General features: G+C 42.6%; 1 protein-coding gene across 2 annotated transcripts in view; it reads left to right on the top strand.

The window, feature by feature from the left end:
- The window catches only part of cachd1 (cache domain containing 1), a 99433-nt gene that overhangs the window by 47799 nt on the left and 28879 nt on the right, over window positions 1-22755 (top strand). For both annotated transcript variants that reach the window (XM_034082037.2, XM_034082038.2), the window contains 2 exons: window positions 1975-2123; window positions 11641-11747. In XM_034082037.2, coding sequence (XP_033937928.1) covers window positions 1975-2123; window positions 11641-11747 — 256 coding nt within the window. The remainder of the gene's footprint in view (window positions 1-1974; window positions 2124-11640; window positions 11748-22755) is intronic.

Raw genomic sequence — 22755 nt, 5'->3', positions numbered from 1 at the left:
TCACAGACATGCTTTGTATAGGTATGCCCCAACAATATATGTTTCATATATAGCATGATAGGTCCACTTTAAGGTAACAACAAATGAAAGGATAAATATAAATTCTCTCAATTGGAGTGTCCTGACCTGGGGTGTTTGTGTGAACATCTGTTTTATATGTACATATGCAAGTGTTCGCTGACACTGCAGTACTTCAACTTTGATAAATGCATTTATTGTTTAGAAAAAAAAATTTGATTGTGTTTTTTGATCTTATTTTTTATATACCCAACAAAACAAACTCTGATACTTAAAAATACTTTGCAGAAGTCTTGGGGAATTATCACTATCTGAACAATCCCGCTTTTCACTGCAATATTTAATAACTCCTAATCAGTGGCGGCTGGTGGAAAATATTTTAGGTGGGGCTGTGTAAATGGTGACCAAACAATACTAGGGGGGTCCGGGGGGATGCTATGAGAAGACTGATCAATACCTCCATAATATTCAGTGTGGTTAGCTATGGATCTTCCAAAACTTCCAAACACCTTGTCCTGGACATAGTTTCTACTGCATAAACTGTGCAACAGTACAGTAGGCCCACACAAACTGCAGAACACCGGGGCTTTGGGAACACTCAAAATTACTTAAAATGATTTAATTCCCATTTAACCTTAAGGGGCTTTTCCCCCCAGTTTTCTTTCTCACGAAACTGTGTCTCACAGCTTCTTAACATGTAATAAACTATTCATGTGTCCTGCTCATTTAACAGGAAGAAACTCAGCTAACTGATGATATGAACCATGTTTACCGAAACAAAACACAAGTCTCACAAGAAGCGTCTAAATGAGCCCTGAGCGGAAAAATGCTAACGCACTCTAGGTATAAATCAATCGATATACTTATCGGATCTGCACTTAGCTAACAAGCTGAGATTCCACAGATTCTAGAAATATAAGGATCATCACTGAGCGATCAGAACTCGCAACAGGGGAAGCAAATACAGACATCACACGACGTAGCTTTAGGTAGCAAAACACGGAGATATGCTCACCTTTTGCTGTTATTCTGATCAAAACCAGAAAAACGCGGCTGAAGGTTAATCCATAGGTTAATCCAATGTGTCTGTCAATTTGAAAAAACTATTGATAATCCATAATTCCATTTTTATGTTTTCATTAGCTGCTAATGATAGCTTCCAGAGTGAATGACAGCTTCCTGTTTTGTCTCCTTGGATAAGAGTCCAAACAACTCACAGACTGCACCAGGCGCTGACGTAGGCGCCCTGTGACCATCAGATTTGACGACGCTGATTGGCTGAAATTATGTTTTGGCGGCATAGTTTAAAGATAGCAACAGTTGGCTTCTGCTGCACTTGCTGCACTCTCGTCTGGGTGCTGTGCATAGCGCCCAGACGAGAGAGGGTAATGATACACGGGCAAGGCCAGGCAGGAAACATGTGATTTATCAGTAACTTTAGACATCGTAACACCATTTTAAACGATATTTTATTGTAGATTATACATTTTACTGATACTAATTATAGAATATTTACCTTGTTTATTATTTTTAATTTTTTTAAATGTGGGAAGAGGGGGGGCGGCACCCCTATGGGCTGGCCGCCACTGCTCCTAATTCACAGGAGGAAGGCAGTGTCTGATTCCTGTATTCTTGTGTCCTCAGGGTCATTATTGTGCAACAACTTGCAACCACAGCTAAACAAACCCCACTTCTAACCACAAATTAGCTTTTATTTGTAATCATTGTCAATTATTCTTTATCCCGGTTATTACTACTGGATCTGCATGTGCATACTTGTGTGAATGCTAAATGTGCTAATGTGATGGTTGTAATCTTTTAACTACTTTAAAAGGGATATTTTGTTTTAATTAGGTACTTATGACTTTAAGAGCGTAAGAGGTACATTTAGCTGTCACCTCTTATAGCTGTCTTTTTAATAATTTGTCTGTTTTTTGTGGGGTTTTTTGTGTGCAGTTGGCCAAAAAGATCCGTGAAAAGTTTAACCGCTACCTGGATGTGGTGAACCGGAACAAACAGGTGGTGGAGGCCTCGTACACCGCCCACCTCACCTCGCCACTCACTGCCATACAGGACTGCTGCTCCATACCCACATCTATGATGGAGTGAGTAACTTTCTCTTTAACACACACACACACACACACACACACACACACACACACACACACACACACACACACACACACACACACACACACACACACACACACACACACACACACACTTCTGTGTCTTTGTCTCTCTCATAACACTCAAACAAAAATCTCTGCAGGAGGTTTGTTCAGTGTCTGTAAACTCACCTCCCACTGGTTGCACCTGCAGTCTGCTCTATACATTACGCTAAGCTTTGACCACACACACACACACACACACACACACACACACACACACACACACACACACACACACACACACACACACACACACACACACACACACACACACACACACACACACACACACACACTTCCCATTCCCTGTCTTTCCCTTGTTTAAACATGTTTTGATCATCTTCGGATTACATCATATCATTAATAGCCTTGAGTTGAGTAGTGTTGGCACACTCTGATACCTGGCAGCGTGTTAAACTCTACGCTTTTTTCAGAACCTATTAAAGCAGTCAGGAGTTATGCCATTTGCTGCGTAACTCTTTTTACTGCAGTGTACCTCCATTAAAATGTTTTATGGTACATGGAGCCCAGGAAGGCAATCCATTTCAGTGTAATATTCGTATGGAATTTGCCTACACAACAAAAGCCTTTTTTTTAATTTACGAATATTGGTGTGAGCCTGAAAATGTCACATTTAAGTCCTCTAGGGAGAGAGTTTTAAATTGCCTCAGCCCACAGTGTAGGCTTTTCAGCCAATCACTAACTCCACTTGCATGCGAAAACAGATTTCAAAGCTGAGAGCTGCTTTCAGTTTGAATCTACAGAGCAGCAGCTGTTGTCTACCCCTCATCCCCTCTTTCTCCCTCTCTTTCCATTTCTGTCTATCTCTCCCCCTTTATCAGCCGATGTGACCAGGTTATGATCTGTGAAGTCTTCCCGCTGCAGACTTCACAGGCTGCAAGGTCACCTGCCTTCCCTTCAGTCGTGCAGAGTGGAAGCTGCCTGGCTCAGAGCCACTGTCCACCTGTAGCTGAATCGTGCACATGACATACTGTACATACATTCAACAGTTGTTCACACGCAGACATGTTGTATTTATGTCCTGACATGTTAGCTCTAATCCCAGGTCTAAAATCATGGATTTACTGAGAGACAATTTGAGGCAGAAATTGCTTAGAAAAGAAGATGTAAGACTCAGATAAGTTGGATGGAAATGCAGTCACATGGGTGGTAGTGTTGGGGGGGGGGGGGGGTTGGGGGGGCATACCAAACTGAAGCTGAGTCTGACAGATCCCTGAACTTCAAAGAATCGTCTGCAGGCTAAGAAAAGGGAATGCAGATCTTTATCATGCATTGTTTTCTGCACAGTGGGATAGTTCAACGTGCAGTATGAAGAATAAATGAGCTCTCTCAAAGAGATTATTGCATCAGGAAGCAGCTGAAAAACCACCTCCATCTTAGGATAAATTAGAAGACCGATACACGTAATTTGAACCTTTTTGAAAATATACATGCCTCTCTGATATGCAGCAAGAATTTAAAACATAGAAAAGGACACATATATACTTAAGATAATTTAGAAACAGTGTTGCTGCTACTTTATCCAAGGATTAAACTGTTTTCAACTGTATAATGCATTGCTATTTACATGCACTGGTCACAGACAAATCCAAAAAATTGCACCAAAAACCCAGTTTCAGTCAGGCTGAAATGTTACATTGTAAACCCATTTAGCAAATAGTTTAAGTTCAAGTACTAGACAGCTGTGGGCAACAGATTTACTGGCCGACAGAGAGCCTTGGCAGCCTAGGAGTTAAGATGCCGACCATGCCAAAAGAGCAATTTCTCTTAATGTGTCTAGACTAAGAGATTGTCACTTGCACGTCAGTCCCAATCTCGATTGATAGTCATTAAAAGTATAGGAATCCATGCCACTATTGGGACAGGATTTCAGATATTTTGTGTCTGTTTCAGATTGTCCTTCATTAGTATCAGACATCAGCTGCTTGTAGGGGTCTCAGTCAGGTCAGCCAGTTTAGATGGGGATCAGGTGGTTCACAGAGTGTCCATGTCTGTTAGCTGTCAAGCTAGCAGGCTATCATTTCACAGGGAGGCCACCGAGGCCATGCTTAGCACCCAGTGGTATGCTTTAATCACTGCTCAGTCCCAACGACAGACTGTACCTGAAAATAGAAAGATGATGTGACTCCTGGCGTTGGCATAAGTGTGTTTCTGTATGTTTGTATTTTTAACATGTCATCTCCAGGTGCTCATTTCAACAGTTCCACTCATATGCAGTTGTAAAAGTGATAAGTGTGTTTGGGAGCAGCCCAGATGGTGTTTTAATAGTCACATTCCACCAACCGTTGTAGAGGAGATAAGCTGCAAATGGACTGTGCTTGTAAAATGCTATTCATATGATGAAGTAAGAGTTATTTTAAGAGGTAAACAAACAACTGTCACTGAAAAATGAGAAAGGGAGAAAGGGAATGACATCATGGCATGATGTCCCTAAAGATGGCCGGGTTATACTTGCTGCCTGCAGGCATCAGTGTTTGACCAGCAGTATCACTGAAAGTGCTATGTTTGTCCCATGACTTAGCATTTAGGTAATGAGCTAATGATGACACTAGATGGAAAGGGAAGGAATCAAGGAGTATCAGCTTTCAACAGTCTGTTACTCATATCACAAAGCAGATCTGAATTGCTAATATTTAATGTAGTAATTGCAGTTTGTTTTACTTTTTGTATATTGGTTTGTTGTCATCATGTTGACAGGGTCATCAGCCTGGATCTGAGTTGCTAAACAGAACACCAGATGCCAAACATGATATCCTAATGTCAAATGAGATATGATATTGCAGAATTCCTAATACCTCCACTCATAAATTAAACATAAAGATGAAAGACACCATAGTGCTAATACTGAGCTTCAATTTCTTAAGAGGAATTCTCCCCATCTAAGTTCTTGGCAGATTTGCAGTCCAGATCAAGAGTATATTTGGCTCCATTGAGCAGCTTCTCAGAGTTCTTAATTCAGATCAAGCTGATCTCCTGGTTGCTCAGTCAGCACAACGCTGATACCTCTGTTTACACATTAGAAAAGGATCTGACAGAACACCAGGCAGGTTTAGAAAGGGTTTGTTTAAGTGACCTTAACAGGTGTACATCAATCAATGTTTATTTATATAGCCCAATATCACAAATGTTACATTTGTCTCAGTGGACTTCACAGTTTGTACAGAATATCAGTATGACAATATGACACCCTCTGTCCTTAGACCCTCACATCGTACACGGAGGAAAAACTTCCGGAGAAAACCCACAGTTTAAAGGGAATAATGGGAGAAACCTCAGGGAGAGCAACAGAGGAGGGATCCCTCTCCCAGGACGGACAGACGTGCAATAGATGCCGTGTGTAAATTGAAAAGATAATACATTTGCAACATAGGTAATCCAAATGTTTGGAAATGCATGTGTGTATAATAGGAAGATGAATCCACGAGGATATCCATCCAGGACCGATGATCCAGGACCACAGCCACGACTCGCGATGCAGGACCGCAGGATCATCCATGACTCCGGATCCCAGCGTATATAGACACCAAAAAGAAAGAAATGTGGGGAAGCTGGGCTAATCGGAACATGAGAGTACACAGGTATAGACAGACAGAGAGAAGGAAGAAGTAAGATGTCCCCCGACAAACTAAGCATATATCAGCAAAACTAGGGGCTGAATCTAATCAGCCCTAACTATAAGCTTTATCAAAAAGGAAGGTCTTAAGCGCACTCTTAAAAAACGGATAGGGTGTCTGCCGCCCGAACACAAACTGGAAGCTGATTCCACAAATGTGGAGCTTGATAAGAAAAGGCTCTGGCTCCTATTGTACTTTTAGAGACTCTAGGAACAACCAACAACCCTGCATTCTTGGAACGCAATGCCCTAATAGGACAGTAGGGTATAATGAGTTATTTAAGGTAAGATGGCGCCTGTCCATTAAGCTTTATAGGCGAGAAGAAGAATTTTAAATTATATCCTTTGTTCTATAGGGAGCCAGTGTAAGGCAGCCAGAACAGGAGTAATGTGGTCCCTTTTCCTAACTGGTTAGTACACGAGCTGCAGCATTTTGAATCAGCTGAAGCGACTTGACTGACTTCTTGGTACACCCTGATAATAAGGAGTTACAATAATCCAGCCTTGAAGTAACAAATGCATGGACTAGTTTCTCTGCATCGTTTTGAGGCAAGATATGCCTGATTTTTGCAATGTTACGTAGATGGAAGTAGGCGGTCCTTGAAATTGATTTTATGTGAGCGTTAAAGGATAAATCCTGATCAAATATAACACCAAGATTCCTTCACTGGAGGCCAACATAATGCCATCCATAGTTAGTATATTTTTAGATAATTTATTTCGTAGATTCTTCGGGCCAAGTACAATAACTTCAGTTTTGGTCGTGTTTAACATCAAAAAATGTAAGGTCATCCACGTTTTTAAGTCCTTGAGGCAGTCTTGAATTTTATTTAGATGATTAATTTCATCAGGCTTGATTGATAAATATAGATGAGTATCATCCGCATAACAATGAAAATGTACAGAATGATTCCTTATAATATTGCCTAGCGGAAGCATATACAATGTGAACAAAATAGGTCCGAGCACTGAGCCCTGTGGCACTCCATGGCTAACTTTGGTTTGCGTGGAAGATTCATCATTGACACGTACAAACTGAGAGCGTTCAGATAGATAGGACCTAAACATCATTCTTTCTCCCTCTCCACATGCCTCTCTTAATGTCAAGCTCTTCCTCTTTCCCTCTGTCCTTTGTTCCCCTGTGATTTCCTCCCTTAAACTTTCAATGTAGTCCTGTTTCCAGTGTCGGTTTCCCTTCTTCATTTACTCCCCTACTCTTCACCTTCCTTCCAGTCCTTTGTTTTTAATGTCCTTGCTCCCTTCCTCCATTAGTAGCCAAGGACAGCATAAGCAGTGAGGAGGACTTTGTGTCTCCACTATCTGGCCTTTTTCATACTTGCACAACAACACATACTTGAATCTAAACAGTTGAAGTCATCGTGTTGCTAATAACCTAAGTGATTTTGAAAAGTTTATACAACAAAGGGAACTTATTCTCCAGAGAAGACAGATATCACTTTTACCTTGTTTTGCATTGTGGTATATTTAAAGGTCTCTGAGTACAAGGATAACCCTCTTAGGTCTGAGGGGCCCTCTGTGAGAAGCCCCTTGGCTCCGGCCCCGTTGGCTCAGTCTGTAATCCATCTTTTATGATACCCCCACTATCCTAGTTGATCCTCCCTTACTCTCTCCCTAGTAGGTGAATGGACAGCACAGCAGTGTGAGAGTCTAAATGAAGGAGGCAATGTAGCGAATGGAAACCATGACATAGCCTACTGGTAACCGGTTCAGCTTGTCATACACAATTCCTGGGCTATGTTTTGATGCAGTTATTTCAACAACATAAGCCCTATTCCAACTAAACAAACAACAACACACGGACACCCTTTAACAGGTATTAAGTTATATTCTAATACACAATACTTTCAGCTCACGGATCAGTCAAACAAAAAGAAAACGCTCTTTGTTAGTCTCTCTTTTCTTACTTCTATCTCAATGATCGATCAAAATAAAGACTAAGTACCAGTTATACAAAAGAAGAAAGAGGATAATTGATTTCCACTATTTACTGATCTATCTCTCCAAAGTGGGACACAAGAAAAGAAAGAGAAAGGCATACTCCTCCAGTGAGAGAGGGAAAATAAGTCTATCGCTTACATTTAGCGGCTTTTCCCAAGCGCTTTAGATTTCATGATTTTTAAATGGTGTTGCTAATATTTTGCCCATCTCCATTTACATACATGAGGGAGGCCAGTATTTTAAAACACCATAGCTAGTGGTGTAACGGTATCCGTATTCGTCCCGTACCGTCACGGTTCGGACGTCACGGTTCGGCACATGCAGTCACACGGTGAATGCGCCTTTTTTTACGAGTGGGAAAAAAGTCTGTCACTCAGGGCAGTATTACACTATATATAATCCATGGGGCGGTATTGCGCCTAAAAGCCAGCCGCCCGTAAATAACAAATGAAGAAGCTACGGCGAGTTCACACAACACACAGGAGCTAGAATACCCACCTGCTTCTTTTAAATCAGGTGTGTGGGAACATTTCGGGTTCCCTGTGGACTACAATAATGATGGGGTGCGAGTTGTGGATCGGACGAGGACGGTGTGTCGGCATTGTTCGACAGCGGTGCGGTATGCTAGTGCTAACACGTCAAACATGCTCAATCACATCCGAGTCAGTCTCAGTCCCCAGCGAGAGGGTTTTCTCGACGGCAGGTGACATAGTTACCGCCACCAGATCTGCTCTCACTACTGACAACGTAGACAAACTCATCTTTTTGAAGAAAAACTTGAAAATAGAGTAAAGCTTGAGTACCTTTTATTTAGGCATAATGGCCTCACACACTCACAAGTTAATTACACATGTTAGACTTTGCTCCTAAAGGTACAGATTTTATTTTGTTTTATATTTATCATTGTATTTATTTTATATTTTGACATCAGGAGATGTTATACAGTCCTGTATTGCCTTTTATTGATTGTGATTCAAACACTTTCTTATTATTTATTTTAATATTTTCAAGACATTATTTTTAGTTGTACAGCTTATTTAACCTTTTTGTTTGACATCAGCCATTATAAATAATATGGCCATCTGAGTGTGTGTGGTACTGTTTGTGGTTTGTTTTTAACTGTGTAATACAGTTAATGATTCCAAATGTTAGTGTTCCTTATTTTCATACCAAAACTTGCACGACTGTTAAAAATAAATAACAGCAAAAAAAATATGCATTTGGGACTTTTTTTTGCTTTTCCTTGTTGTACCGAACCCGTACCGAACCGTGACCCCCAAACCGAGGTACGAACCGAACCGTGACATCTGTGAACCGTTACACCCCTAACCATAGCTTTTACTGAAAGCAGCTGCCGGTAACCAACCAGGATTCCAAAATCCACTCTCCATATTGATATTACCATTCAAAGCTGTTTAGATAGAGCTTTCTTTAAGGGCTCTCCATTCTCCAGCTAGTATGTTTCTAGATTCACTGCTGCTATTCAAGGAGGGATTGCGAACACATTAAAAAGGGTATTACTCTTGACGTTGGAGCTTGCACATTACTCTTTAAGGTAATTGAACACACTGGGCTTTTGGAATGGCATATGTTTGCCTCCTTTTTGGATGTACAGGTTTTTTGCAGCAGGGTACATCTCATTATAATGGATTTCATAAACACTGGATGGCTAGTATCCACTGAAAACAGCAGGGACAGCTTTATCTTGAAGAGGGTTCCTGTTCCAATGTTTGCTATGAGACGCTGGACTTTATGTGTTCTCTCCAGTGTGACGTTTTGTATGTCCAAAATTGAAAGAAATAGTTTTTCCTTCTGTTTTAACACCCATGTTGGCTCTTCTGAAATGCTGCAGTTATATCTCAGTTTTATTCTGTATTAAACCAAAGAGGATATATAAAGAAACATCAATAAATTGTACTTTTCATCAAGGATTTCCACAGGTCAATTACTAGTGCTGTGTGTCTGTTGAATTGTCCTCAGGATTATTTCTAATGGCTGCGTAGTGAACAACCCCTTCTGGGAGGTCGTGGTGTATGGTAATCAAGCAAGCATACCTACAATACATTATTAATATGCATATTCAATGGACTAATTATTTAAATCACCATGCATTCAGTTTGGAATATACGTGGTCGTGGTTAAAAGAGTTTGGATTTATATTTTGTATATGCAGTAAATAACATCAAGCTTGTGTATATGCTTGCATCAGGCTCGTGTCAGCCTGTTTGCAAAACAATTTTTTGTATGCCCTCATTAAAATGTTTGATCAGAACCGCAGCCCTACTCCCCCCATTTCTGCTCGCTCTCTTATTCTCATCATGTGTTTTTGATGTGGAATTCAAAGCGGCTGCAAATGTATTTTTTATCTGGCACACATTTGTGCTGAGCGTCCTGCCCACTGCTTCTATGCAAAGTGGGTTGAAGGAGAATAGTAATGACTCCGGCCTTATGGGACTCCAAATTAGTGAAGTTCAAACTCAGCCTTTACATCACAGCGTCTGTCAATCCAACCGGGCCAAGGCCAGGTCTGCAAGCAAGCAGAGCTAGCCAAATAGTGTGTTGCTCGTGTGTTTATGTGTGCATGTGTGTGTGTCTGTATGTTGTTAAGCCAGAGGATGGTGTGTGTGTGTGTGTGTGTGTGTGTGTGTGTGTGTGTGTGTGTGTGTGTGTGTGTGTGTGTGTGTGTGTGTGTGTGTGTGTGTGTGTGTGTGTGTGTGTGTGTGTGTGTGTGTGTGTGTGGTGTGTGTGTGTGTGTGTGTGTGTGTGTGTGTGTGTGTGTGTGTGTGTGTGTGTGTGTGTGTGTGTGTGTGTGTGTGTGTGTGTGTGTGTGTGTGTGTGTGTGTGTGTGTGTGTGTGTGTGTGTGTGTGTGTGTGTGTGTGTGGGGGGGTGTAGTTTGAGAGATGGCAGGATCAAAGCACCCAGGCTTGGTGCAGTGCAGAACAGTCTGCTCCTCTGCATACCTACCCTTTGTCAGCTCTTAACTGCCGAGATAGAGCTCTGGAAACCACATGAAAGAGATTTTAAAATAACACTGCTCATGCCCAAATTAGTAAATGAAATCTGATAAGATATGTGTAAAGATGTTCACAGAAGATCCACATGTTAAGGATGTGTTGATGGCAACATGTGTCTCATTTTTGACACCTCTTAAACGCATTTGGAGGTTTGTGTTTTTGTTCGAGGACAACACTGCATTACTCAACTGCATCTGTAACAACAGGGCTCAATATAGAAACCAGCTACAGTGCAAGCAAGCTACTAAACTCACCTGCTTTTCCCAGGAAGAATTCTGTTTTAATCAATAGACACATATCTTCTCCCAAGTCCTGTTGTACATAACCAGTTCAGTCTGAAGTGTGAGGTTCTGTGACAGATGATTTGAATCATCACATTTAGTGGGCATTTTCTCCAATCACATTCAGATGTATTCAGGGAACTGGGTATTGGCTTGGCTTGGAGAAAAGCAAAATGTAAGTAGTTTTCCGTGGAAAATATTATTCACTAGCCAATTACTCCTACTTTAATACGGGGTCTGGGCAACAGCTGATTTAGCCAGTGATACAATTCAGCTCAACAAGCAGGTTCTATTTGTTTCAACAGATGTTTCATGTAATTGGATTAATGTTTTCATGTACATTTCTATACTGTTTGTGTAAATCATGTAGATCTCTGTCAAAGAAGTTAACATAAACATATAGGTATTTGCAAACCTGTGAGTTTGTGTGTTTTGTTCGGAACAGAGCATTGGTGCACTGAATATTTTTGCTGCCGTGAGAATAGTTAGAGCCGCTCCGTAAACAAATGAGTCGGACACACTCTATACATTTCTCAAATGTTGCCTCTTTTTGTTTATTTAGGTTTGATGGAAACTTCAATACCAACGTCTCTAAGACCATCTGCTGCGACAGACTTTCCCCCAATGTCAACAGCCGAGCGTTCAACCCTGGACGGGACCTCAACTCAGGTTTGATAGACTGGCACACACTCACTTGTTTGAAACAAATGAAACACAGGCACGAAGATTGTGTTTAAACTTCCATCCATTTTGTTTTTACTGTGGACTGCATGAGAGATGTTGAATAATTTAACAACTATTTCCATGACAACCACTGTTTAATTAAAAATGTGTATTATCTTTTCTATTCGTCTTATCTTCTGAAATGTTAAAGGAGAGGACATTGATCTGAGAGGGAAATAATTAGCTCTGCGTGTTTAAAGAGATGTTTTTACAGTCTGCTCTGAGCTCCCTCGCTCACACTTTCTGCTCTCCTCTCTCTCTCATGTTTTCCCTCCACTATTTTAAAATGATTTTTACAGCCTGAGATCAAACGCGCTTTGTTTGACTTTGAACTTTGCCTGCAGTTGTGTTCAGTAGTGTATGTTTTCACTATCCTGTTGTTCAGGGACTTGTTTCTGTCCTCACTTAAACTCAAATGGTCCCTAAATTGAGGCTTTTACATGCCATTATAGTACATATATTTAACCTAAACATCTCCTGAGAAAGCGATTTGATGATGTTCTTACTGCTACCTTATAGAATATTACCCACTATGATACCCAATGTAAAATCCACTTGTGTCTGCACCACATATGTTGGCCTGCACATGATTTTAAAATATCAAGCTGTTTTACAAGCGTTTGTGTCATATCCCGGCTGCATATTCCTAGAATATTGAACTGTTTTCCCTGTGTCTCTTAAACCTTTAGCTTCAGTCCAGCACACATTGTAAAAACACTGGCAGTTCATTCCATTTGTGATCGTTTGATCACAAGAAATAAGTATAGTTCTGTAAGGTACTCAAGTAAGGAGTTTTCAAATGCCCAAAATGTTTCTACAAAATTGATCAATTTGGAAGGATGTTGTTTATTGTGCCAAGCACTGCAGTTGTCTGCCCCAAAAGTAATCTATTTCAGAAACACTTCCATCAGCCAAAGCCAAATAAAAATCAAGCTTGAAATACCAACACATTTCCTTTTAACTTCATTATGTGTTTTCCTATAGCATTGTCATGCAGTGCTTGTGCCCTTATTAATGTTTTCTCTAACCAAGCTGTAACATTTGAGAAACCAAAACCTCTGTTTCTACTCAAATGCCTAAACCTAACATTTGATTTTCAGAACTTGTTGACAACGCTTTATTGCATAGGACACATTTAATTTCACTTTAAGATTGAATTTAGAGGTAAAGAGTTATTAAACAGAATGTGCCTTGCCAGCTTGCAAATGTTATTATTACGGGTGCAATTATCCTTAAAGCACTCTTCACAATCTTGGAGGGACTGTTTTCAGCCATAACTATATTTAAAATTAAGGGTTGGATCATCAATCAGTTCCTGAACACACACGTTAGGTGTGTTGTTGACACTAATTTATATGAAATATACTGAAGTCTTTACTCCTCAATACAACCCTGTCTATTGAACTTGCCCCCTCCCTTCCCTATCTACAGGATACCTTAAACATCATTTGTTCTTCTTCTGGTGAACCGCTCCTATTTTTTCCAGACATACCAGTATTCTGCTCCTCTTTCTGCAAACCATTCATAATGACTGCCATTCATAACACGTCACCATCGGCTGGGTGTTATTTTCCTTGCAAGCCAGTCACGGCAAGTTCAAGTTACCCCTCTCCTTTCCCTGTCCCTCACACTCAGCCCTCCTTGACCCCCATGTTCCCAGCGTATTCATTCTCTCCCATTTGTCTCAGCCCAGTCTAAACAAGCAGCTAGAGAGGGGAAAAAGGGAGGGAGAGATAATTGAGAGGGAGAGAATGATGAATGAAGGGGAAGAAAGAAAAGTCGAGAGCTGATTGATATAGAGTAATTTTATCAAGACTGTATTTTTCATCATCTTTCATTTAACTTTTTTAAGGGGGGGAGGGTGGGTGTGGGAGGCATCAATAGTGATACCAGCAGGTGGGAGTGAAAAGCCAAGTAGATGAGAGGTGACAGTCGGTGGAGCGCTGTGTGATTATAGGACTAGTTTGTTTCATCTTTTTTCGTCCATCCATTTTCTTCCTTTTTGCAGCCTTCATCCTATCAAGTGCAATTTCATTCATTTTCTGGCTTAGACATGTTGTGTCAACTTATAGTTATGCTTCCCAAAAGGCGTGTTTACTTTCATGAAGTAAACTTTATGTATGTGCACACTTACACATACATATCTTTTTTCGAAAAACTCAGTTTTGTCACATTAAGCTGTATCACAATGCCAAGGCATTTGGTTTTGTGTGTGTCAAGATAGGAAACAAACTGAAGCTGGAACAGAGCTCCAGAAATATGTGAAAAATTGCAAATGCTTTGTAATTTTTGCTGATATCTATAGTTTCCCAGATGATATATCATTCACACTTTGGCTTTTTCCCATAGTGGCAGCATGAGGTTCATGCTTCTATTGAGTGAATTATCTCTACAACTATTGGAGAGATTGCCAGGACAATTATGTTTCCATCTCCGTCCGAATTATGGCACTTTGGTTTATGACGAATAACCTGCAAAACTATTGACATTCCCATTATCATGAGTAGTTCTGTGTTTTTGGTAAGTCGGAAAACCATGAACATCCCCAGCTCCAAGCAACTTTGCGCCACAGTATAACCTTACAGAGCTTCTAGCATGGCTGTGGACTCTTAAGTCTTGTTTACTCAGTAATACATAGAGAAAAACTGAATAACAAGAAACTATGTTGGAATGTTAGCTTATTTACTTTTACACTTGGGTGACACTTTGAGGGAATTCTTCAAATGTTTTTGCAATATCTGGACATTCTAGCACACAAGATGTACATATGGTGTGTTAATGTATAGAAAGAGATCCAGATATCATTAAGGCTGTAGGAAATGGGTGTCATCTGGGTCCTATTTCTTGGCTTGTCCATGTGTTTCTGAGAAGATCTAAACATTAGTGGCAGAGTGGAGCACTGTAGCCTGACAGGTGTATACAGAGCCCTTCTTCCACTGTCAACACAACTGAGTGTTTCCTGTTTATATGAGGCTTTAGAGATGGATGGAGTGACAGGGCAGGGATGATGGGCCACCAGATGGAGGTGTGCAAAAACCTGCTATGTCTCAAAAGATTAGTTGTTTGCCAGGAACTTAGGCTACAGCAAGTTCCACAGTAGTTCTGCAATGTATCTATTTGTTTATATATTCTTTGTTGTTTGTTGAATATTTGACATGTGATTTTTCCACCCCTCCTTTTGAAAAAAAAAGTATTTGGCTGTAATATTGCTTTAGGGATGGAAAGGGTCAGACAGTTTCTCGTTAGCAGGTGATTAATTCAATATGATAACAAGCCAAGAACCACATATGAGAATATTTAGCTGAAGCTGCTATGCATAAATGAAGGTTAGTCTGGCATAGACCATAATCTCAATTAGCTAAATATTTGAAATCAAACCCATCTGTGGAAACCTCCAACCAAATAATAACACATAGTCAGCTAAATGTTCAAATAGTAGTTTAATGTGTACAGCTGCACATGACCTCCACAAACCACAGTGAATATGTATTAGTAGTAACAAATTAAATATTGCATTACCTGTCTAAATCCCACCAAATGTTGTATTGGATTGGAAACTACATTTAATTCCAACCAAAACCTAGTAGTGGCACTTATAATAATCCTTATATTTATTATTGCGCTTTCTCAAAGCGCTTTACAAATACACATTACACATACAGATCATACATACATGTAATGGTCATCTACTGTGGACAATACCCACAGGAGCAAATTCGGGTGAAGTGTCTTGCCCAAGGACACAACGGCCTGACGCAGTGGGGCGGGAGCGGGTTTCGAACTGGAGTTCCCCAACGCCCCCTTGATCTGATGATCAAACGCACAGACCACTGCACCACCCGTCCCTCTGTGTGGCTATAGGGATTCAAGACAATATGTTATATCGATAGTTACGGCTGTAACTACGGTTCTATGAGTCCCGGATGACCGCCAGAGGCGGTGCTTTAGCACTGGATATGTCCATCGCGCGCATGCGCAGCTCGAGTACCAATAACAACAAAGTCACCTGTGACTAGGGTTGGGTATCGTTTGAATTTCCACGATTCCGATTCCGATTCTACTTTTCGATTCCGGTTCTTAACGGTTCTCGATTCCGATTCTTTGAGGGGCAGGGTAAAAAAATGATACATGCTTCTTCCACCAAAAAAATTACATTTATTTGAGAAACTTTTACACAGGTTAGTTTAAAGTAATATTCACATTAATCAGTCTGTTTATATTCACTGCTATGTAACTTTAACCTGAGAACCCCTGAAGCTACAACAGTTCAACTTTTAAAAACAGTTCTTGTTGAGAAAAACAAGCATATCTGCCTTCTCAGGCATACCGGGAAGAAATGTTTGAACATTTTGAAGTAAAATGCTTCAATCTGGTGCACACGCAGAATTACTAGAGACTAGATCTAGGGGGTACAACTCCTAAACACCCATATGAAAAAGATCGGTTTACATTTTAATAATTAAATAACAAATAGCCTACATGTAATGCATTTTATTTTTGTTGTTCATTCATATCTTATTTTACTATTTTATTTATGCATATGTTTTTATCTCTCCAGTTTAAAACGATATGTCTGGTTTACTGTCCTATAGTATACATTGGAATGATTTCAAACCTGTTTTATCCCAATAATTATAAAGGAGAGCCTTGGAAATATGTGTTTACATAAATTGTGATCAAAACGTTTGAGACCCACTGAGATAACTTAGACTAAAGTGAACTATCTAAACACTGAGAGTCCTTTACCTCACTGAGCTGAAGTTATCAGCCTCTCAGTCTGACTGGAGAGGACTCTCCCTCCACATCATTGTAGAAACATCTTCTTCTTCTTCCGTAAGAGCAGCTAGCACCAGATGCTAATAACAACAGCGCCGGTTCCAGTGCACCCTCGTGAGCTGCGGTTGCCAGATAAGCCAACATCCCCCATTTTCATCACTTGCAGCGCCCAACGTACAGGGCAAATGAAAAGTGTAACCGGGATGAAAAGGGTGTTACATTTACTTAATTATGAATGTTGTTACATCAAGGCCGAAAATTAGGATGAGCACCAACGGTCAAAACATTTATTTTTTCTCCCAGAGCTGTCAGCGCAGCGCCTCCACAGATCTGGCGCCCTAGGCGAACATTTATAATGCCAGTGCGACAGGCCGGCCCTGGTCTCAGGTTACACTGTAGGAAATGTAGATACAACGCTACATTTCCCGCCCCGCTGCAGTAATGCAGTAGGCTACGGAGAGCGGCGAGAAACATTTCCTCAGGAATCGAAAAGCGGAACCGAAATTCACATTTCTAAATGATACCGTTGGAATCGAAATGTTGGAACCGGTTCCGAACCGGAACCGGTTCTCGGTACCCAACCCTACCTGTGACCCACGTGACACCGGCTATATCCGCCGGTATTGTCAGAGGATCTGTTCCCCGAATCTTCTCGCGAGCACACAAGAATTCTGAGTGACAGGGAACTCTGGCGGTCATCCGGGACTCATAGAACCGTAGTTACAGCCGTAACTATCGTTCTATTTCGTCCCTACTGACCGCCAGAGGCGGTGCTTTAGCACTGGATGACCTATACCAACAATGTCATGAAGAATCCAAGCCCTTGCTCACCACTGGAAGCAGCGGAGCTCGGCAAAAGGACCACGCCCAAAGAATGGGGAGTGGCGACATTGACCTGATAACAACTGGAGAATGTGCCAGAAGACGCCCACGACGCTGCGGCGCAGGTGGTCTCCAGGGGCACCCCTCTCAGGGCAGCCCAATATGTTGAGATGCTCCTTGTAGAGTGGCATCTCAGCCTGGTGGCAGGGGGCGGCCACTGGCCCCGTAAGCCTGTGAGATGGTATCGACAACCCAGTGGGGAAGCCACTGGTTAGAGGACCTAACCTCCTTTAGTGCCACCAGGGCAAACTCAAGAGTTGCTCCTCCTGCCGTATCCAGGCAGTAGCCTTGATATACGCCCGGGCACAGCAACTTCGATGTGCCGTACTCCTGAATGTCAAAGCGTGCCAGCTGGGCAGGCTGACCCCGGGCGGGAATGCCACATTTGCCCAAAGGGCAACGCCTGAGAGTCTCACCTCGGGCATGTATTGTTTATGGAGAGGACATGCAACTCCCCGACTCGCTTCCCTGAGGCTATGGCAAGCAGAAATGCTGCCTTTGTGGGCAGCCACCTAAGCCCCACCTGGGCCAGGGGCTCGAAGGGAGGAGGTGATAGGGCATCCGGCAGCCAGGGCAGGTCCCAAGCCGGAGCCCTCGGGGTGCAAGGGGGACGCTGCCGTAAAGCCCCTCTCATAAAGAGGGACACCGACCTGTGGCACCCCGCCGTGGCGCCGTCGACCCGAACATGTTGGGCAGAATCGCAGCCACATAAATTCAGAGTGGAGTGAGAACGTCCACTATCTAGAAGGGACTGTTGTCTAAGCAACAATGTACATGCTGTCCCCAAGGAACACGCACATTCTTGCCATTCTAGAAAGTGCGTGAGTGCAAGCTGCACGGCCCGAAGCTCTAGCACGTTGACCCGGCGCGCACTCTGCTGGGCAGACCACTGACCCTGAACGGTCCTGCCCTGCCGCACTGCACCCCACCCTGAGAGACATGCACCTATGGTGATGGTCTCCTGGCGGGATGGGATGGCGCCCATGGGCACGCCTACCAGAGATAGGCCTTGCCCCTCCAGCGTGACGGAGAGTGGAGCAATGCTGCGACACCCTGACTTCACTGTGCCTGTGCCACTTGGCGTCCAAGTGAAGGCTGTTCAGCCACATCTGCATGGGGCACAACGACAGCGGGCCTAAGGGCCCAGCGGCCGAGGCAGCTGCCAGTCTGCCCAAGGGCCGGAGGAACTGAATATAAGGCACCCTCTTGCCCGGCCCACGTGGAAGTAGGCATCCCTCGGTTGGGAACCACTCCACCTGTGCGTATGCAGTAGTCAGCATATAGAATGGCAGCACCTTCAGGAATCTGTTGATTCCTCTGAGGTCCAAGATCGGGCGAAATCCGCCGACTTTCTTGCTCACGAGAAAGTATGCCGAGTAGAACCCCCTGGCTAAGCAGAGGGTCTTACTGGGTTGATTGCGTCCTTGGACAAAAGGACGGACAACTCTTGGCCCAGAGGTAGGGCCCCTGCCGGATCGCTGACGACTGTCAATTAGACCCAGCCGAAGGCTAGGGGCCGGAGCTGCGGTCCGTACCCCTGGGTTGAGGTGAAAACCACCCAAGGGACGGAAGTACAGACTGCCCAGAAACTGAGCTGCTACTGGGAACGCAGCCGCCGACCACCCCCGGGATTTCAGAGCCCAGCCCCCCGGACCCTGGAGCCTCTTGGGGGGTTCCGGTAAGGCTCAAACCTGAACGCTGTAGGCTACGAAAACGTAGCCACGGTACCCTCGCGCAGCGAGAAGATGAAAAGGAACAGATCCTCTGACAATACCGGCTGATATAGCCGGTGTCACGTGGGTCACAGGTGACTTTGTTGTTATTGGTACTCGAGCTGCGCATGCGCGCGATGGACATATCCAGTGCTAAAGCACCGCCTCTGGCGGTCAGTAGGGACGAAATAGAACCCTATATCAAGACATCAATTTGGTTTGAATCCTGAGAAGATGTGTTTTAGATTGTTAATCTATATTTGAAAGATTAGTTAATTTAGCATACTTGCATACGTTAAACTTCAAGCATATTTGCTATGATAAAGATAATTGGATTTGCCATGGTTGATTTATATTTTAACTAGTGCTGTCAAAATTATCGCGTTAACGGCGGTAATTAATTTTTTGAATTAATTGCGTTAAAATATTTAACGCATTTAACGCATGTGCAGAATGGCCCGCCCCGTACGTGCCACCAGTGGCAGCGCCGGGGTATGGCTGGGGTTGGCTACACCCATACCAAGAAATGGCTTAGCCCTACCATGAAAAATGATGTTAAAGTAAGCAAAATAAAGTCTGCCAACTCGCGCGGAGTAAATTGCACACACAGCAGTTAGTAAGATTGATTTCAGTAGCCACGGTTTTGAAAACTTTTGTCACGTAGTGATCGTCTTCTCAATAGAACATCTTTGATAACGGCGTGGTGTTGTTGCAGGAAGTCCCGACGGAGAATACTTTTGCTGTAGTACAGGGCAGAGCCATATCATAGTAATAATATGGCTCTGGTACAGGGGTGCACATAACTGGTACGCAGGGTATGTGCGTAATCTGAAATGCGTACCGTCACTTGTGTCACAAAGCGCATTTGCGTACCGACGTACTTGTGAAGCTTTTCCAGAAGGCGGTTAGATCACCGGACGACAGAGTCGGTCTCCGTGTGCACAGACAGGGCTGCTGTTAACGTCGGTCTGTACAACGGACTTGTGCCAAAACTACGCCAACCGGCTGCGGAGGGAGACTCCCCCCCCCCCCCCTTCACTGGAGAACTGCGCAAAAACAGCTGATCACAACGTTCACACTCTGTGGTCACGAAGTACTCCACTAGCGCCCCCCCCCCCCCCCCCCCCCCTCTGTCGACTTTCCTGAAGCACTCCCCCGTTGATAGAAATCAACACGTAATGAATTAAGACCCCACGGTTTGATGATTGATAGGTGTGTGGGTTGTCTTTCATTTTGACATGCAGAAAAATGTTATAATAAACATAGATACTGTATGTTAAATGGATATATCCGCCTGCTTTCATTTATCTTTCCATTCCCACAACAATATACATAAATAAATGGCATATTTTGGACATAGTTCGAATGGTGATTAATCATGATTAATTAATTTTTAAGCTGTGATTAATCTGATTAAAAATGTTAATCGTTTGACAGCCCTAATTTTAACCCTTAGATGCACGAGTGACTGGACCAGTGGCGTAGCCAGGAATTATTGTGTGGGTGGGCCTGGAGAAATGTAGGTGGGCCAGGAGGAGACATTAAGTGTGGGGTCTGAGCTGAAACTTCATTAATGATTGTAATGATTTTTTAATGCACCAATAGAACTTAAGCATAAATTAGCAGTGAAAACAAAAACATAGGCACGGCGGCCTCAGAATGTGTGTAAAACTGACATCCACATAGGGATGGCTAACGTTAAGGCTTTAACGGTACTACTACTTTTATCGATAGCGCTTACGCTTATGCTCCAGGTTCAGTACCAACCACATCATAAAGTACGCGGACGATACAGCAGTGGTGGGACTCATCAGGGACAACAACAAACAGGCCTACAGGGAGGAGGTGAAACATCTGACAGACTGGTGTAACACCAACAACCTGATCCTGAATGTCGATAAAACAAAAGAGATGATTGTCGACTTCAGGAACAAAAAGCACCCACCACTCCACATCAACGGCACAGCAAGTGAAGACTACAGGCAGCACCAAGTTCCTGGGGGTGCATATCACAAGCAGTCTGACCTGGTCCACTCACACTACATCACTATTTAAGAAGGCACAGCAGCGCCTACACTTCCTGCACAGCTCCCCCCTCCCATCCTCACCACGTTCTACAGAGGAACCACAGAGAGCGTGCTGACCAGCGGCATCTCCATCTGGTCGAGAGACTGCAACGCCAAAGACTGGAAGTCTCTGCAGAGAGTGGTCAGGACAGCAGAGAAGATCATCGGAGTTTCTCTCCCTCCCATCAGAGACACCGCTCAGAAACGCTGCCTAACAAAAGCCCAGAACATTTTTAAAGACCCCACTCATCCTCACCATGCTCTGTTCTCCCTGCTGCCCTCCGGCAAGAGGTTCTGCAGCATTAAGAGCAGAACAGCCAGATTCTGCAATAGCTTTTTCCCCAAGCCATCAGACTGCTGAACAGCAAGCAGACCAGTAACATAAAGATTACATTACGCTGTGTAAAGGGCACATATTTGTTATATAGTATGTCTATTTTATTTATATGTATAGTAAGTCTTTATATTTTAAACGCACACTTTATCTTTAATTGTATCAGCACCACGTCACTATTATTTATTTATATGTACAATTTTAGCAAGTTTTTATATTGTCCTGTTCCTGTAAGCCAGTACAACGAAATTTCGTTTTAATAGTACACTCTGTGTCTTGTTGAAATGACAATAAAGTATGTCTATGTCTATGTCTTATCGATCCGGTCCTTTAACATTACTTTTATCGGTTCTTTTGGAGAAAAAAAGAAGGTAAACTAACTAAACAAATTGTGAACAAAACTAACATTGCTTTTTATTTAAATTAAATACATAATATTTCACATCAAAAGAAACAACAATGTTTTAACAAATCATATTAAATAATGTGATGACAGAACTGTAAACAGAATAGCTGAAACTTTAACAAAATAAATAACTCAGTTTCCTCTAATCATTAACCCATGTTTGTATAATGTAGTTAACTCGGTGTGTCGCTGCTAGCAAACATAACACCTGACGTGGAAACGTTCCTCGTGGATGGGGCTACAGAGCTGCTAGAAAGACAGTGGAACCCGGTGCATTCCTCCGTCTGGATGTGGAGCACTTTTGCTAAATGTTTAGACAAATTGCTCGTGTTACCGCCCTCACATGATAAACTCTTATTCCACTTTTGATAACGAGTATTGTCCACATAGACACGGCTATAGTTTAACCACACCTCGGAGCGCGTTCTCTCCGCCATCTCCTCCGTGTGTGTGTGTTGCTGCATGTTGTAGCAGCTGCGTGTGTGTAAACTGCCCCACCCCCTCTCACACAGACGGGGGCGAGATCTCTTAAACGGAGTTGGCGACACTTAAACTGCAATGTAATGTTTGTGTAGCAATAATACATACAACATATATCGGGGGCACAGGTTGTTTATCCTTGACAGTCGCACAATGGGCACACACTGAGTGTTTTCATATTCAGCAAATGTGTACATGCTAAACTGCAGACCTCAAGATGAAATAATACTTTCATTCACTCACGGCAAAAGTTACTTTACTTACTATAAAAACTCACGGTAAAAAAATGCACTCCCTA

Source organism: Pseudochaenichthys georgianus, chromosome 4 (genome assembly GCF_902827115.2).
Source record: "Pseudochaenichthys georgianus chromosome 4, fPseGeo1.2, whole genome shotgun sequence".
NCBI lineage: Eukaryota > Metazoa > Chordata > Actinopteri > Perciformes > Channichthyidae > Pseudochaenichthys > Pseudochaenichthys georgianus.
The sequence above is the reverse complement of the archived record's forward strand: the minus strand, read 5'-3'. Positions and strand labels throughout refer to the sequence as shown.